The following is a 17,310-nucleotide window of genomic DNA, read 5'->3' as shown; positions in this document are numbered from 1 at the left end:
AAGAACACACGGAATTAAAAGATGCAGCTGTGTTCAACACACTTTCCAGTGGAAGAGACCCAAGGGTCCCGAGCTGAGCTGAGAGGGTCCGCTGAAATTAAAAAGAGAAGGCAGAAATGCCACTGAGGAAGGGGAATATTGGGTTAAAGAGCCAAGGACTTGGTATCAAGGTGGGCACAGCCATCATGTCTGAAATTAGGAAGGAGACCAGGTAAAATAGTTGGAAAAAGAAACCACATGTCCTGGGGCGCCTGGGTGGCTCAGTGGGTTAAGCTGCTGCCTTCAGCTCAGGTCATGATCTCGGGGTCCTGAGATCGAGTCCCGCATCGGGCTCTCTGCTCAGCAGGGAGCCTGCTTCCTCCTCTCTCTCTCTGCCTGCCTCTCTACCTACTTGTGATTTCTCTCTGTCAAATAAATAAATAAAATCTTAAAAAAAAAAAAAAAAGAAACCACATGTCCTTTGAATTTGACTAGGAGGCAGCCATCAACAAATAAAAAAGCAGTTTCTGGGGTGGGAAATGAAGCAGCCTGAATCCCTTATTCAAGAAATTAGGCTAGGAAATAAAATAGGAAGATATTTGATGATAGTTGGGAGAGACGGCAGAGCAAAGTAATGGCTTATTCAAGATAAAGGACTGTATGAATATTTGAAAGCAGAAGGGAAGAGATGAAGGAGGAGAGATTAAAGCTTTGGGGAAGTAGAAGATAAACCCCGAGGAAGAGTTCTCAGGAGGCAAAACAGCAAGAGATCAAGGCAAAGTTGGGCTCACTGGCATTAAATCCTCCAGACATCTCTCCCTCTTGATATGTTGAATGTTTTGAGTTTGAAGTTATGTCGGAGCTTTGGGAAGACTTAGGGTATTTATAAGGACTTGAAAGTTCCACTTACTCGATTTCATTTTATAAATGAAACAATTAATGGCAAACTGAAGTTTGGGGTCCATTTCCTCTGGTGTGGTGTGGCTTGAACTTCCCCCATGCACTTAGCATAGCTGGCATTAAGTCATTACCTGTGTTATTATTTGCTTAGAGCCTTTCCTTTTTGATGGATCTAAATAGCACACAGGGAAAGCCCACATGTGTGCTTTAATCCAGCTCCCAGCAACCTCTGCAGGGTCACACATAGTGTGGGAGTCTGATAAATATTTGTGAAACGGGTGAATAAAGGAATGAATTAGTGAGTGGCCTCTCCCACAGAAAGCAAACTTGCATCCTGGGAGATAATGCAGGATTTGCCTTATTCTCTGGATGTGAATCAGGCAGTTTAACAAGTGCACTGCCTCCTTAACAACCATGTGGTTAAGGACCTGCGGCTTTTCCTGAAAGCCTTTCCAGTATCTTAAAAAATCACCACACACCCCAAAGAGATCATGAAAACTAGTAGAAGAATCTGTCCTTGAATGCAGATAAGAAGCAAATTTAACTGGAGAGTGAGATGGTATGCAACATATTTATACTTTCTCAATGGCAATTTGCTTCTACTTTCCTGTCCGTGAAGTGGGAATAATCGTTAAGAGGTGCTGAACATAATTAAGATTGCAAAGTACTTTTAGCAGAGTCTGATGCATTAGGGTTAACTCTGAGTATTATTCCATCATTTACTTTCTCTAAAAGTTAAGTTTCCAACCTTGTATATATTTTTATTATAATACAATTAGATTACTAAGAGGGCTTATCTTTTATAGCTTTTCCATCTAAAAACCTTACTACTCATCCAAAGCTGATAAGGTCCAAGATTCAGGAGGCATTACTACAACAAGTGCAGTCTATAAATACCTAGGGACTGCCTAAATCATGACTTAATATTAAAAGAGGCTTCATTTCACCCTCACGAAAAATCCCAGGCTCAGGAAGGCTAAGTTACTCGCCCAGCCTCACCCAGCATCGGCAACTCAAATCCAAGCTTTCTGATGGCTGCCTCAAGTAATTTTGCGTATCTGTAGCTGATTGTAGCTCTGATTTCTTTCTTCTTCCACCAGGAAATGATGATCAGAAGCCCTCCACAGAATGGTTTCTCATCGTGCTTGTGGCAACCATCTGCTTCATCCTGTTAATTTTCACCCTTATCTGTAAAATGTAGGTATTTTTTTATTTCAATGTTTCCAATGAAGTCTGAGTATTGAATTTTTACACTTCCGCCACGCATCCGCTAGGGTGCTTGTTAGCAGTTGGAATTACAGCGCTTTGCTGTCTTTTGGACAGCCTTTCCAAGATGAGCAGGGACCAAATTAAAAAGTGAGAAACATCTTTAGATGATTTATGGAAACCAGACAGAGCATAGCAGGGCCCCACAGCCATTACACACCCTTCTTGAATTTGATGACAGTGTTTTCATTTCTGTGAAGCTTTTTACTTTCATGTTCTTTTGATTCCTTTACTGCCTTCTCAGTATTTGGTGTTCTTAGGTAAGCCACTAGCAGATTCCTTTTATAGCTTGGATAAAGGAAGGCAGCCCCCTGGAGATTGAAGTCACCCCAGTGCCCACGGAGTGATCTCCAGTTGGGAGGTATCGACTCCTACCTTCACCCTTTGTTCACCTGGTCCCTGAGTGGCTTACTGTCCCTTGGTCAAATACAGATTGTAGAAAGGTCATGCAGATCTAGTGACCAATCCACGAGCCTGCAAGTGCCCCATAAGGACTCCTCACCCACTTTGGCTCTAAGTAAGGCAAAGAGCCATTTAGGAGGCTTAAGGACATGTTCTGTCTCAGTCCTTTCATAATTTAGAAAGTTACTTAGGTTTGAAAGAGCTTCATTATTATAAATGTTATATTCTGTGGATTGAAGGGTGGCAGTTCAAAGCAGAGGAACACCAAAGGCAACTCTATGAGCCAGCACAGTTGAGTGAGGGGCTAGAGCCAGCATCACAGTGAGTGGTCGGGCACCAAGGGCTTACAAATCACCCATGTTCAGAAATTAGGCCTGAAAACATGCACCAACGTGAAGTGGTTACCATCATGTCTTTCTTGGATGATTTAGAAGCCACATCATAGCCCAACTAATATTATAATATAGATAAATATAATATTTGTAACTCTTGGTCAATAAAGTTTTTAAATTTATAGAACAGCAGGTCCTGGGATTCAGTAGGTCAATTTGTAGAGCAGATACTGAAACACAAGAAAGGCTGCTTTGCTCACCTAATTTTCTGCTTTGCTCACCTAATTTTCTGCTTTGCTCTGTTTTCAGAGGTCACTTATGGGCCAGGCTGTTTCCACCGGTTCCAGCACCGAAAAATAGTCTTAAAGATTTCCTTGTAATCGTCAGCCCTGAGGTAATGTTGAAGGCTCTCATGATGGGTCCTATCTGCTCAGGGTTGGGTCTCCAGGGATTAGTCATCAGGTTACTGGTTTTTGCATACTCCAGGGCAGAATGTCTATCCAGGGGGGCCAGTGACTTGATGTTGCTCTAGTCATTCTGCTCTTTGGCTCAGCAGTATGTTATATATGTTCACTACTGTCTTGGAGAATTGGAAAGGTCCTACTCAGCTATAAGTGTCCTCACCAATCAGACTGGAATTTTTTCTATCAGCCATCTCTTAACTGAGCTTGGGCAATTCCTTCAACCCCATGAGCCCTGACTTCTTTTTCTGTATAGTCAAGGGCCATAGATGAGATGGTCCAATGTTCTGTTTAGCTCTGATGTTTCTGCACATTGATACCCTAATCAGTAACATTTTTCAGAGGAACTTTTCCTAGTTCCTTAGTAAAAAAACAAACAAACAACAACAAAAAACAGAGAAGGCAAATGACTTCCCCAAATGTGCATTTCCTGAGGCCCTATTTGCCATTCAGAGCACTTAGGCTTAACTGAATGCTCACCTACTCATGGCTGCCCAAGTGTTTTAGCATCATTTTGTTGGGGAAAAAAAAATAATCCTTTTCCCATTGAGTTGTATTGGCATCTTTGTTGCGGATCAGTTATCTATATATGTATGGGTCTATTTCTGGACTATCTAGTTGCTCTCATTGATCTATTTGTCTATCATTATACCAAAGCAGTCTTGATTACTATAGCTTTAGTGCAAACCTAGAGATCAGGTTAGTGTAAGGCGTCCAAACAGGATTTAAAAAAAAAAAAAAAAGATTTATTTATTTAAGGGGCTCCTGGGTGGCTCAGTCAGTTAAGTGTCCATCTTTGGTTCATGTCATGATCCCAGAGTCCTGGGATTGAGCCCCGTATTGGGCTCTTTGCTTGTGGAGAATCTGCTTCTCCTTCTGTCTGCTGCTCTGCCTGGCTTGTGCCCTATCAAATAAATAAATAAAATCTTTAGAAAAAAGATTTATTTGAGAAAGAGAGAGCACATGAGTGGGAGAGGAAAAGGGGGAACAAGAGAGAGAATCTCAAGCAGACTCCATGCTGTGCGTGTAGCCCTAAGTGGGGCTCAGTCCCACGGTCCTGAGGTCAGGACCTGAGCTAAAACCAAGAGTTGGAAGCTCAACTGACTGAGCCACCCAGGCATCCCCAAACATGATTTTTTCCCAAAGTTGTTTTGGTCATTCTAAGTATTTTGTTTTGCATTCTCATATAAATTTTGGAGCAACTTTATTAATTTCTACCCAAAAAGTTGCTGGGATCTTGATTAGGATTGTGTTGTACTATAGGTTAATGTGGAAAGAAGTGACATCTTAAAAATGAGTCTCCCAATCTGTGAACATGACATAGCATCATACCATACAAACAAAAAATATCAACCATTAGATTTTCTTTAATTTCTGTCAGCAATGTTTAATGATTTTCAGTGTACAGTTATTATACACTTTGTCAAATCTGTCCTTAAATTAAGTGGTTATTTAGATTAGGGGTCAGCAAACTTTCTCTATAAAGAACCAGATTATAAATACCTAACAACCAAACGGATTCCCTCAACTCTTCAATGCTGCCATTGTGGTGTGAAAGTAGCCACAGACAGTATGCAAATGAAGGGGATTGACTCTGGCCAATAAAACTTTATTTACAAAAACAGGCAATAAGCCAGATTCTATCCACAGGCTATAGTTTGCAGATCCCTCATGTAGGCCAAGCTATTTTCTTAACAAATTCAGTTTTCTAACGAAGTGCTTCATGAATGGATGAATAAATTGGTGGTTGTAGGGCAAGTAAGGGTCAAACACTGACTGAAATGGATCATTTTAGTAAGCTGTGACCTTTAGAGTTTTCGATTTGGGTGTTTGGAATAATTATAGACCATAGTAGTTACAAACCTAGTCAGGCAAAGAATTGATTCAGACAGAAGAACCACTCTGTCCTTACTTCCATCCTGAGTTTGCCTTTATCAGGCAATAGGGGCTTTGCTTTAGTTAATGCATAGCTTTTCTTGAAGAAGAATGGACCCCAGTGTGAAAGTTTGTTTTGGTTTCATCTGAATTTGTGCTGTCAATCCCTCCTTGCTCCAGCATACTCATCCCTGATAAACTACATCTGATTTTAGCAGCCCACGGAAGTCATTTGTCTTGTCTCTTAATGGAACATCTTAATGCTGGTATCTAATTTCCCTATAGAGCCCCCAAAGATTTTCTTTAATATTCTGAAGCTGGTGAAAGAAACTGGCTTAAGAGCTTATTGTATAAGCTTGTGGTTTGTTGTTAATTAAAATCAAGTCATGTGTACAAAACAACAACTTGGGGTAGACAAGCTGGTTTCAAAATAAGCAAAGGATTAATGTCAGAGCTCAGCACTGCTAGACTCCTCTTAAGACAACTTACTTTCTTCTCACATTGTTGAGTTTCATGTAAAAAAAAAAAAAAAAAAGACAAGAGAGACAGAGACCAACAGAGATAGCAAGTAGAACTCAGAAAATGAAGTATTGCCCCATAATGCTGTCACCCTATGGCCTAAATGCTCTACCTAGGAGAATATGCGAGCAAGTTCAGAGCTGACCACAACCTGGGCCCTAGGTAGCAGTGCCCCAGCCTGTAGTTTTGAAGGTAAAGCCCTTCAGACTCACCCTCGGGGCCTCTGCTACAAGGTTGGGGGTGGGGGCGATTAGTGGTATCGGCCCTGATGATTTTGCATCCCACCAGGAAGCCTTTAGTGAGTGGGAAAGGAAGCTTTCTGCTTTCAATTACAACCTGAGTCTCTGAGCTTGGTGTGGGTACCGAGTTCTGGGATTTAGAGGATATCTGCCATCCCTGAACTCTCATTAAGCAAGTTTTTGCTTGTTCAGACCCAAGTCAGAAATTGTTTTGTAAGGTTCAAGAGACCGGTACCAGCAGGGAGAGGTGGGAGGGAAGATGGAAGGGCAGAAGTTGACCTTGATCAATTACAAAGAAGGCAGCTTTTTGTTTAAAACAAAAAAAAATGTATCCGGTGTTTTAGATTTGTTACAAACCAGTTTCCAGCTGTTCCTTATTTCTACAATGGTAACGAGAGAGGGTTCCTTCCAAAATGAAGTATAAACCATTAAATTCTAGTACCTAAGGCAGAGAGCACATCTGCTCTGTTTGTCACTGCATACTCAATGCAAGACAGTGTCTACGGTACAACAGGTATTATAGGTATTAAAAAAATGTGTTAAATGAGGGGTGCCTGGGTAGCTCTGTTGGTTAAGCATCTGCCTTAGGCTCAGTTCATGATCTCGGGGTCCTGGGATTAAGCCTGAGTTGGGCTCCCTGCTCCCACTCACTGCACCCCCTCCCCATGATTGTGTGTGTGTGTGTGTGTGTGTGTGAATGCACAATGCACTCTCTCAAATAAATAAAATCTTTTTAAAAATGTGTTGAATGAGTAAACAAAGTAAGAAATATCTCTTGTAGGTTATTTCTGTCACAAAATTTCTCATTAATAACATTATAATAGCCCAACTTAGACAAATACATATCCAAATTTAAGGGGAAACTACAATAAACTATGAATGAAGAGCTATGAATGTAGAGCTATTCAATGATGCAGCCCAAGAATATATATTTTGAAATATTACATGATGTTACACAGAAAGCAATTTATGAGGCTGACTATCCATTTGCTTCATTTAATTGTAAAGGTAACTTTGTACCTCGAAAACAGGGCTGGAGAGATAACAATGAGCTGTGTTTGGGAGACAGAGTGGTGGATAGATTTTTGTTTTCTTCTTATTTTCCATATTTTCTTAATGAACATTTACTATTTTTATAAGGAAAATACACTTAAGGAAATAATTGTGAAGAAATTCAAGAGAACAAAGAGTGTACTACAAGACATCTAAGGGAAGATGTTTTGTTTTACAGAAAACTGTTTCCAGTGAAACAGAAATTGAAGTCATAAGTTACGTGGAAGAGTCTGGACTTGAGACCCTGGAAGATTCTGTGTTTTGATCGGCACTGTAACATTCTCAAAAATGAACTCACACTCACATGCCTCAGCGATAAGAAGAACAGGAACTGTTGTTTCTTGGCTAAGAAGAGCTCCACATTTACTGAACACTCAGTTTAGCTGCAAGGCAATACACTCAGACAAATCTCTTAAAAGCATGGATTCCTCCTCAAAAACTCCTTGCTTCTCGGGGTGGTTGATCAATCTGACCATTCTGCCATGTCTTTTCTTCCTATGCTGCAGGGTACCAACGTCTCACCTGCCAATCTCTGTGCTTTACGTTTCTTACCTCAAACTTTTGTGCAAGAGACAGTTTTTAAGGCTGATATCAACTGGTGGGACCTGCTTTATAGCTGAGGCTGCCAATGGTAATACTCAACTGAAATATCAGCGAGAAAGCATTCTGCCCAGCCTGGGGTTAATTATGAACTTAGATTCAAGGCTGTCTTTCCTAGAACAAGTGGGAGCCATGGTGCTTCCCCCCACTCCCGAGTTCTAGAATACTTTTTCTTTCAAGTCATGTGTGGGGGGTGGAGGGCTATTTATGATTTAAGAGGCAAACTCAACATGAAGAGCTAACATATCACTCCATACCAAAGCAGAGAACAGGATTTTATTTGGGATTATAGTCTTGAAGGCAGCCTTGATATTCAGGAATATATTGAGAAAGGCATTAGGTAGAATTGGGTTGGGAAAGGGATTGCTCAATCAAGAAAGAACTTTCTGGAGAGATGTTTGCTTGTACATATAGAGCAGCTTGTTGGGTGCTGGTCAAGTAGCTCTGGGTCCATCCTATAAGCATCCCTTCAAACATCCCGATCTAGGCATCCTCTCAACATCTTCCTATAGGAGTCTGCATGTAGACTGGGGGCCTTCATGATGGGCAGTGGGCTACAGATAGAACCAAGTGCATACAAGTGTGTCAAGGGCAGAGAAGAGGTAGGAGGAACAGTAATTGAGAGGACTCCAACAGTGCTGATGGAACCTGGCCCTGGAGTAGGAAGTTTAGGACAGAGAAAGGAGGTCACAGTGTTCCAAAACCCCTGTATGGCAGCATACTCTACATGTTTTTATTGCCTGTTTCCAAGTATTAGGGGCTGCCTACAAAGAAGGCAGCTTTTTGTTTATGCCCTTCCCCCTCCAATTCATGTTGAAACTCTACACCCCAAAGGGATGATATTAGGAGGAGGGGGGTGGTGGTCTTTGAGCAGTGATTAGATCATGAGGGTGGAAACTTCATGAAGGAAATTAGTGTCTTTTAAAGGGACCCTAGGGAGTTTTCTTTCCTCTGTGTAAAGATAGGAGAAGTTGGCATTCTGCAACCAGTACGAGGGCTTTTCTGAGAACCCTGCCATGCTGACACCTTGAACTGGGAACACCAGACTCAAGAAATAAGAAATAAATCTCTGTTGTTTATAAGTCACCTGGAGTATGGTTCTTTGTCATAGCAGCCTGAGCTAAGATGCCAAGGGTTAGGAACTACACCAGGTACTTCACACACATCATCTCTAATCCTGAGAAGCCCACATCCTTTGGATCGCTGCCCCATTTTACAGGTGCAATCACTGAAAAAAGTGCACAATGAAGGGCTGCATACCGGGTTTGAGTAAGCCCAGTACTGTAGAAAAGACTGCTGGGAAAAAGTTGAAGCCTGCTTAGAGATAAGACCAAGATGGCATGCCCATCAGGGTGCTGCAATCACTGGCAGAATGATTATCTGACTGATCTAGAATCTCTGTGAATGGCGTTCAAGAACCTGTATTTTTAGTGAACATTCTTAGACATTCTGAAACTTGCCAGAGCAATAATCACCTGGAGGTATCATTAAAACAGGTTGTTGGGCCCCAACCTCGGTTTCAGATTGAGTAGATCTGGGGTGAGGTCTGCGATTCTCCATTTCTATTAAGTTCCCAGGTGATGCTGATGTTTGTTTCCCAGTCACACTTCATGAACAGCAGCCCAGGGTGTTTCTGATGAATACCAAAATTTGAAAACCCACTACTGAAGGAGTAAGTGATGGAAAGGTCCTGTCCCAGACTGTCCTCTTTCAGGGCTGATTGTTTCCTCTCTGAGATCTTTCAAAACCAGAATGTGGAAACCTAAGGTTATGGCCACTGCCTATGCTAGGAGGCTGGAAGAGAAAAAGGAAGCTGCCCCTAATTTGGCGGCATCTTCATTTGTGGGTGTGAATCATAGATGCTTCCCTCAACCCCAGCAGCCAGCCTTCACCTAGGTACTGAACCAGTACCAGCGCCTGGATCTTAGTCTGTGTGTTTCAGGAGGAACACATTGTAGATCAAGAGGTCTCCCCAGTGCATTATGACTTTCCTCTTCCTCACAGCTCAGCTCCTACCCATGTTTCGGAAATCCAAATTCCATGTCTCCTTCTCTGTGAAGCCTTAAAAAACAGTTTGGTTGATCCTGCCTCTGGGTTTTCATTCTGGGCTTCGGCCCCTCCCTTGGAGCTATTGCACTGTAGGACATACCATTCACAGTTTGGATGCCCCCCCCCCCAAAGTGTGTGCTTCAGGAGGATGGGGATCATGTGAAATGCATCTTTTTATCTGCAGAGACTAGGACCACTGGACCCTTTAAGCCCTCTTTCAACCTTGGCACAGATCCTTGCCTGTAGTTGGAACTGAGTGGTATTTGGCAGAGATCACCAAGGCCTATAATATCACGGAAAGGAAGACAAGTGTCTAACGAGAACATGATTGGAAATAACCAGGACACACATGTGTGCCCAACCATCTGGCTAGTGTTCCCTAGTCCTTTTTTTGCTGATGATGTGGCTAAGTGGTAATGTATAAATGCAGTCCAGAAGGAGTTAGGCTTTGGATGTGGCATGTTTTAAGCAGCCTGTCCGGTTTTCACTAGCCTTGCCATGACAAATCAGAATGTGAACATTCTCTTACCAATAAATGCCTTCGTCAACAGGTCGATTAGTCACTGGCACCCACCTCTTTCCATCACCCACTAGAACAAGAGAGAGGGCAAACTGTCTCCCAAAGAGCCTTCCGTCGAAAGCTCAGAACAAACAGTGCTTCTCGAAGACATCCTTTCCAATAAGGATTTTATTCCAATATTTCTTCGGCGGTTGGAAATCTCTGAGTGCAGCATAGGGAAAGTGCTGGGGAGACTGGAGGGGGAAGTTCAGTGTGCCAACAGCACAGCCATCTGAGCCTTATTGAAATGCCTCAAGGCCTCAAGCTATTTATGCAGGCTGGGCAAGAATTCCACATGGGCAAAGAACATCCTGATTAAAAATCCAAACGTTTTCATGGTGAGACTTGTATGTGTCAGGACCATCTGTTGGTGGAATTAATAAACCTTAGGTGCTAATTTGTTAAAGAAAAAGTAGGTGTCTAGAAGTGAGAACAGAGAACCGAAAACAGTCTTTGGTGGCACGAGGCAAGGTGAAAAACCTAATTAGAACAGGACTTGGTGTTAGCCCAAGGATCTTTGTGACAATGACCGTGTAGCCAGTCCTGCTTCCACACCCTGCAAATCAAGTTCCAGAATACAAACTTTTTCGAAAGCCATTTTTCAAAGAATATTATATTGAACCAGAAGACAATCTTATCTTTTGGCCAGTAGCCCTCTGTTTTAGGTAATACATGTGAATGTACATTCACTTCAGAACGAGAACCGTTTCACACAGAGGATGGTGAGCTGTCCAAGTTCACAAACCGGACAGGAACCCCTTTCTTATTCCCTGTCCCCCATTCTCATCTTTGTCCCCAAGATCGTCCTTACCATCTCTCAGCTAGGACCATCACAACTCAACTAAAATCCCGGCCTCCAGTATTGTCTTTTATGGAAGGACCTACATAAAAGGCCCACCTGCCTCCATCATCCCCTTCCAAGGCCCTTAGATAAGTCTATCCCTTCAAGCTAAAGCTCGGGTCTATGCTAAGACCCCCCCGCCCCCGCCCCGGCACACGGGTCCCCAGTGGCTCCCCGGCCACATCCCCAAGGAGCGCCCCTCCGTCATGAACACCGTGCTCTCTCAACCCTCCCTGCTTCAGTGTAAGCTGTCTCCTGTGCACAAGGCCTTCTCAGTCTTACTCGTCATCGGTTGACAGTTAACTTCTACATCTCACTCCTTTGCCACCAGGAAAGCTGTGTTCCCCAGGTAACTTCCGTTGGATCCTATTGTATCACTGACTATACTATGTAAAGTTTTGGGGTCTCATTTAAAGTGAAGACACGCTGAGGTCAAGAACAATGTCCCGCCTGGGTACTTAGCCGCCGAACTGGAACTGGCTGAATTTAGCTAGACAATGAAAAAGTGAATTTCTTTAAAAAATGTACCAGCACAGAAAACGATGTATATTCAATTTTAGCTCGAAGGAACGGAGCTCTACCGGGTAGACTCATTTATTAAAGCTGGACAGTGACAGCCGGAGAGTACACCATCACCAAAGCTTAAAACATGAAGTAATAACTCACAATTGGTGGGGCTCCCGTTCCCAAAGCGGCTCTCTCTACCTCCCCGGCCGGTCGTCACGTGGGCTCCACCCAGCTCCTGCCCAACTTCCGGGAGCCGACACTACCTATTGGCTCCCGACAAATGAGTGGCAGGCGGAGCAAAATTAGACCACGTGGCCCACGCGCGTTATCTTAAAGTTCTAGTGGACTCTTTTCACCACCAAGGTGTGTTATCCGCTTCGTTTCATTTATTAAAACGAAAAGCAAAGCTCTGTCCCTCTCAGGTGATGAAATGAAAGAAGACGGGAACCTGAGAAGGGGCGTGGGGAATTGGTGGCAAAGAAGTCAACAGTAAAGTACTGGGGTCAGAGTTCAAAAGTCAGCAAGTTTCTTCTTAAAGAGCTGGATAGAAAATATTTTCAGCTGTGAGAGCCATCTGTCCTCCGCTGCAACCACTCAGTTCTGCCATTATAGCATAAAAGCAGCCTCAGACAGTATATAAATGAGAGTGGCTGTGTTCCAATAAATCTTTATTTACAAAAACTAGGCAATGAGCCAGGTTTGGACTTTGGGCCAATATTTATCCGTACATAGCTTAATGGATCCAAAATGTTAAATTTGAATGTGCTGTTTCTTTCTTTCTCTTGCTCTCTTTCTTTAAAGCAAAGCAACCAATTTGGGAAATATGTTTAATCAATAAAAGTCTTTCTACTATGGGGGGCACCTCAATGCTGCCCTGGGTTGAGCATCCAGCTCTTGGCTCTTTTCAGGTCCTGATCTCAGGGTTGTGAGATCAAGCCTGTTAGGCCCTGCATTCAGCAGAGACTGTTTGAGAGTCTATCTCTCTCCCTCTGCCTCTCCCTGTCACTCTGTCTCTCTCAATTAAATAAATCTTAAAAAAAGAAAATCATTCTATGGAGGGAGGTCGTGGTGAAAAAAATGTGTTGTGTTTGACTAAACTTAACCTTGTTACAAGTTGGTTTTGCAAGAAACAAGGGTCCAGAATTCTATTCATACGTTTATCTGTTCACACGTTTTACACCATTTGCAAATAAGCGTGTTTCTATCACCTCCAGTGAACCCTGAAGAGGGAAGCATTAATCAGATTTCTGTGGTTTTCCAGTGCCCAGCACAGTGCTCAACACATAGAAAGCAGTCGACATTTTTAATTGTTGACAAACAAAAGAGGAATGACTGGGCCAATGCAACTTCTCAGTTATTTGGTCTCAGATATTTGTTTCTGAAAAGTGATAAATGTTACTCAACCTCGTAATTTTCTCCCAACTATTTCTGTTATAGTTATGTTCTGGGCAACAAGACCATTTTTATAACCCTTCAAAACATTTCTGGAATCCCCCTCAACACCTCAGAATCATGGCCCTTTGGACATGTGATAACACATCAGCAAGATCCTGGAATTTTGCATTAGAAATGAAATACGTTAGTGAGGATGAATCCTCCCTGCATGAGGTTGCCAGACTTAGCAAATAAAAATAGATGAAGCCCAGTTAAATTTGGATTTCAGATAAATTTTGCATGGCACATATACTATAAAATTATTGACTTTTTAAAAAATCTGAAATCCAAGTTTAACTTTTTATCTGGCATTTTATCTGGCAACTCGGATCTTGCAGGATAACCCATTTGAAAAATAGCTCTGAGAATGCTTGAGGTCCAGTACAACAAACAAGCAAAAAGCACCATTTGCAGTAAAAAAAAATAATAGCCAAGCAGGGCTGCTTTGGAGCAGAGAAATCACCACACCTGAGCTATATGAGGTTTCCCTATAAGATTCCTATACCTGGGGTCTTGGCTTACTTAAACCCCTGGTCACTTTTTAACAACTCATATACAACTTACTGGGAAGCTTACCACCTTATTTCTTCTTCTTGCTGTGTGGCAACAAATATCATTCCGTCTGTCTATGTTCCTACCTACCTACCTAGCTATCTATCTAATATTTTGGACTGGACTTGACTGGAGTCAATCTACCAGCACCTCAATTACTGGTTTCTTTTATCAGCTTTGTGACCTGGGTCATACCACTATACTTCTTGGTGTTGGCTCCCCACGTGTCAAATATGAATAATGAATAGTGACTCCATAGTAGGTTCACTTGCATAGAGATAGACACATACCAGAAGTGTGATTGATGTCAGCTAGTATTCTCATCACATTTTTCCATATTGTGGCAAAGTGCCAGTACTGGTCCCTTGGTCTCACCCCCCACCCCACACACACACCGTGGAACTCCAAGGAAGGTGACTTCACACTGGCCTTGTGGGGTGTTTCCATCTCCCTCATTCTGTGACCCTCATGGGGTCTCTCTGCCACAGCATTGCCCTGTGCTAGAACCGTGCCTGGTACAGGGGGTGGCCACTAGTCCCTTCCTTAATGACCCACTAGAACCCCTTCAGGGACCTGCTCCTCTACATGGCTATGCCCTGAATCTGCTCATCTTCCACAACTCCTTCACTCCTCCATCTCCCCCTCTGATGTGCTCTGCTTGGACCTCACCATTCTCCTCTCGCCCACTTGGTGTCCTGACTGCTTTCCAGGTGCACTTAAGACACTATCTCCTTATTCCCTCTTGTTCTTTCTTTTAGGTAAGAGTTATTTCTGGAGGTTGAAATGTACTGAATTAGGAGTTCTAAATTCCAATCCTGACTTTCTAATCATCTGTGGTACTTTGTAGCAATAAAGTAGTACAAACTGTTGTAGTACCACCTCCTTACCTCCATTTCCTAAATGAAAAAAGAATAAACTGGTGTCTCCCTCCTCTTAGTGTGAAGAGCACTTTGAAAACTATAAAAACAAATTAAGCTATTACTCTTTGTTTGTTAAAATCCCAAGACGTATGTATCTCCCTGTAGAGTTTGTGCTGTTCGTAACAAGTGGTGAGAATATGTAGCAAAAGGCCCGGGTACAGCTACTGGGACTCTCACATTAAGATATCCCAGCCTTATAGACTCCAGACCTTCAGATCTCTTATATGGTTGATCTTTTTTTTTTTTTTAAATACGATCTCTCGGTGTGGTCTTTATTACTAAAGCCCTGCTAATCTACAACTGACCATAACTGTTGGTGATAAAGGACAGAGGATGAGTTTGTTTAAACTGTGAGCTCTCTTGAGAATTGCAATTTACACTTGAGTCGAGGGATTGGAACATTTAAACTGCATGGGTCACAGCATGAGGGGAAAAGGCTTCCTCTTGGACTGGCGTGTTGTAATCACACCCTGCCAGGAGGGCAAGGGCTGAGCAAATCATGCCATGTGGTGCCAAACACTCTTCTCCTTCTAGCTTTGTTCGTGTCAGCAATGGGGGGAGGGATATAGGCCTGGTGCTTGAGAAGTACAGTTAAGAATCACAAGCAGATTCTAACCTTAAGATGCTCTCTGTGTACTGGGAAGAAGATATGAACACAGTGATTTAAATCCCAATGCCTGTGTGGCTCGGTTGATTAAACGGCTGCCTTCAGCTCTGGTCTTGATCTCAAGGTCCTGGGATAGAGCCTGGCATTGGGCTCCCTGCGCAGTGGGAAGTCTGCTTCTCCCTCTCCCACTGCTGCTCTCCCTGCCTGTGTTCCCTTGCTCGTGCGTGCTCTCTCCCTCAAATAAATAAACAATAGATAATGGGATGTGTGGGTACTGGTGAGGTGCCCTGGAAGTCAAACAAATGAGATGGAGAAACTGAAGACTTTGTGGAAAAGCTGACATCTGAGTGAGGACCCTACTGCCTAACTCCTTTCATAAGTATTAATATTATTAAATATTTTTATTTTATTAACTTTGTTATTTAAATAAATACATATTTATATAAAGACATGAAAATATTTGCATAAAAGGGGATAATGGACCTATGTGTTGAGTTCAACTCATTTTGGCTATGGGAAGCATCGACATTCTTTGGTTTCTGTGACTATCTCAGTCGCTTGAGAAGAAGAACAGTAAGTGATCTATAAAATTGTGGCTAATGTTTAGAGAGCTGTGCATTTAGAACTTCATAAACTTAATCCTATATAATAAGTACCAATGGTCAGAATGCATCCCAGGTGGTCAGATTCCAGAATCCACTGTACTAAGTGGCCTGTGTAAGGTCCAGTATCTTCCATTTTTGATGCAGTAATTTTGGATGTGCCTAGAAATGGACTACATGTCTTTCATTGTAAAAGGCTTGCTCTTCACTGTGGTTGGCCAGAGAATTGTTTTAATTGTTTACAACAGGAAAATACAGTCAATTCTTGATTATCTGTGTTAATGGAGGAGAACAGAGGCATGGATAATCCAATGCAGCATATAGAAATCACCTGATGGTGATTACATCAAATTATCTTAAAATTTACACGTCATTTTAGTTGGCTAATTATGTGCTATTTATGTACTTTTTATGATCCATCACTCAACATTCAACGTTCTTTGAGCACACTTTGCAGAAAGGTAAGGGTGGTAGGAGAGACTGGGAAAAGGTTAATCAGGATGGAACATTGCTTTCTGGATATAAATAACCAAAAATCTGATGGTAGGAATAACTCAGTAATTTTATCTTCAGATAAAAAGCTTATGGCAGCTCCAATCTCACAGGCTGGAAGAATTCTGAGCTCACCTGAGAAATGAAATTTATCATTCATGTCTTCTACCTCCATGCAAAGATGCTGTTTTGTACACAGGGTTTCTGTGCTCTGCAGGAACACTGAGAGAATTCAGTTATCTGGCAAAATAGAATTTCCTTTTAAACAGTTAGATCACAGATGGATCAGGTGGATTACACACACACAAAGAAGGTAAGGGTAAGCAGCTGAAAGAGTTAAATGACCAAAGCACATAGGCCCCTTCCTAGTGCTCCTGATTCAGAGTCACTGTCCCAAGTAGGAACATATTCCAGTGAGTGCAGTATTTGGGCCCAGGGCCCAGGGCCCAGGGCCCCTGGTGTCCCCTGGGATAGCTAAGCATACAAAGTGTGCTGCTTAGATCTTCCTAGCATTTATTATCCCATCTCATGGAAACATCATCTCAGTTTTTCTTTAACAAGCTATGAGTGCAGGTTTGGCGTGATCAAGGATAGGGAGCAGATTAGCATCAAAATAACAAACAAAAGCCAATTAATTTCTAGAAGAGCACTTGGAATAGAGTTTCCAAAGTTCCTGCAGTCTGGATTCTTAGAGTAGCCTGGTTCTTATTCTCACCAACACTTGGCCATTCAGCATTTCCTTAGCTCGTGTGACCTAATCTGTGTCATTCCTTTTTGTTTGCTCGATTTAACTCAATTTTGTTTTCTGTTGCTTGCAACCAGTGATTCCAACTGCAACCACCTTGGAAGCCAAAAAATCAGACAGGTGTGAGTGAAGGTGCCTACCATGCCCTTTCTAAAAATACCTTCAGCTCAGTTCGACTCTGCTAATCCAGGTCCTCATTTATCAGATGATGAAGCAGAGAGATACAAAGGACTTTTTCAAAGCATAAAGTTTGAAGCCAGGCCTTCTAATGCTTTCCACCACCTAACAAAAGCAGTGACACAGTTTTCTCTGGTTGGGTCACTGTGGCACACAGGCAGGCAACTGATGCAAAATGCTACGTCAAAGACCCCTTCAA

General features: G+C 42.4%; 1 protein-coding gene across 2 annotated transcripts in view; it reads left to right on the top strand.

Moving 5' to 3' along the window:
- Window positions 1-8,712, top strand: part of IL5RA (interleukin 5 receptor subunit alpha) — a 36,620-nt gene extending 27,908 nt beyond the window's left edge. For both annotated transcript variants that reach the window (XM_032325595.1, XM_032325605.1), the window contains exons 10-12: window positions 1,980-2,076; window positions 3,189-3,273; window positions 7,205-8,712. In XM_032325595.1, the coding sequence (XP_032181486.1) occupies window positions 1,980-2,076; window positions 3,189-3,273; window positions 7,205-7,291 (269 nt within the window). In that variant the 3' untranslated portion in view covers window positions 7,292-8,712. The remainder of the gene's footprint in view (window positions 1-1,979; window positions 2,077-3,188; window positions 3,274-7,204) is intronic.
- The last annotated feature ends 8,598 nt before the right edge of the window (window positions 8,713-17,310 follow it).

The sequence above is a fragment of the Mustela erminea genome, chromosome 1 (assembly GCF_009829155.1).
Source record: "Mustela erminea isolate mMusErm1 chromosome 1, mMusErm1.Pri, whole genome shotgun sequence".
In the NCBI taxonomy this organism is placed as follows: domain Eukaryota; kingdom Metazoa; phylum Chordata; class Mammalia; order Carnivora; family Mustelidae; genus Mustela; species Mustela erminea.
This window is presented reverse-complemented; position numbering and strand designations above follow the sequence as displayed.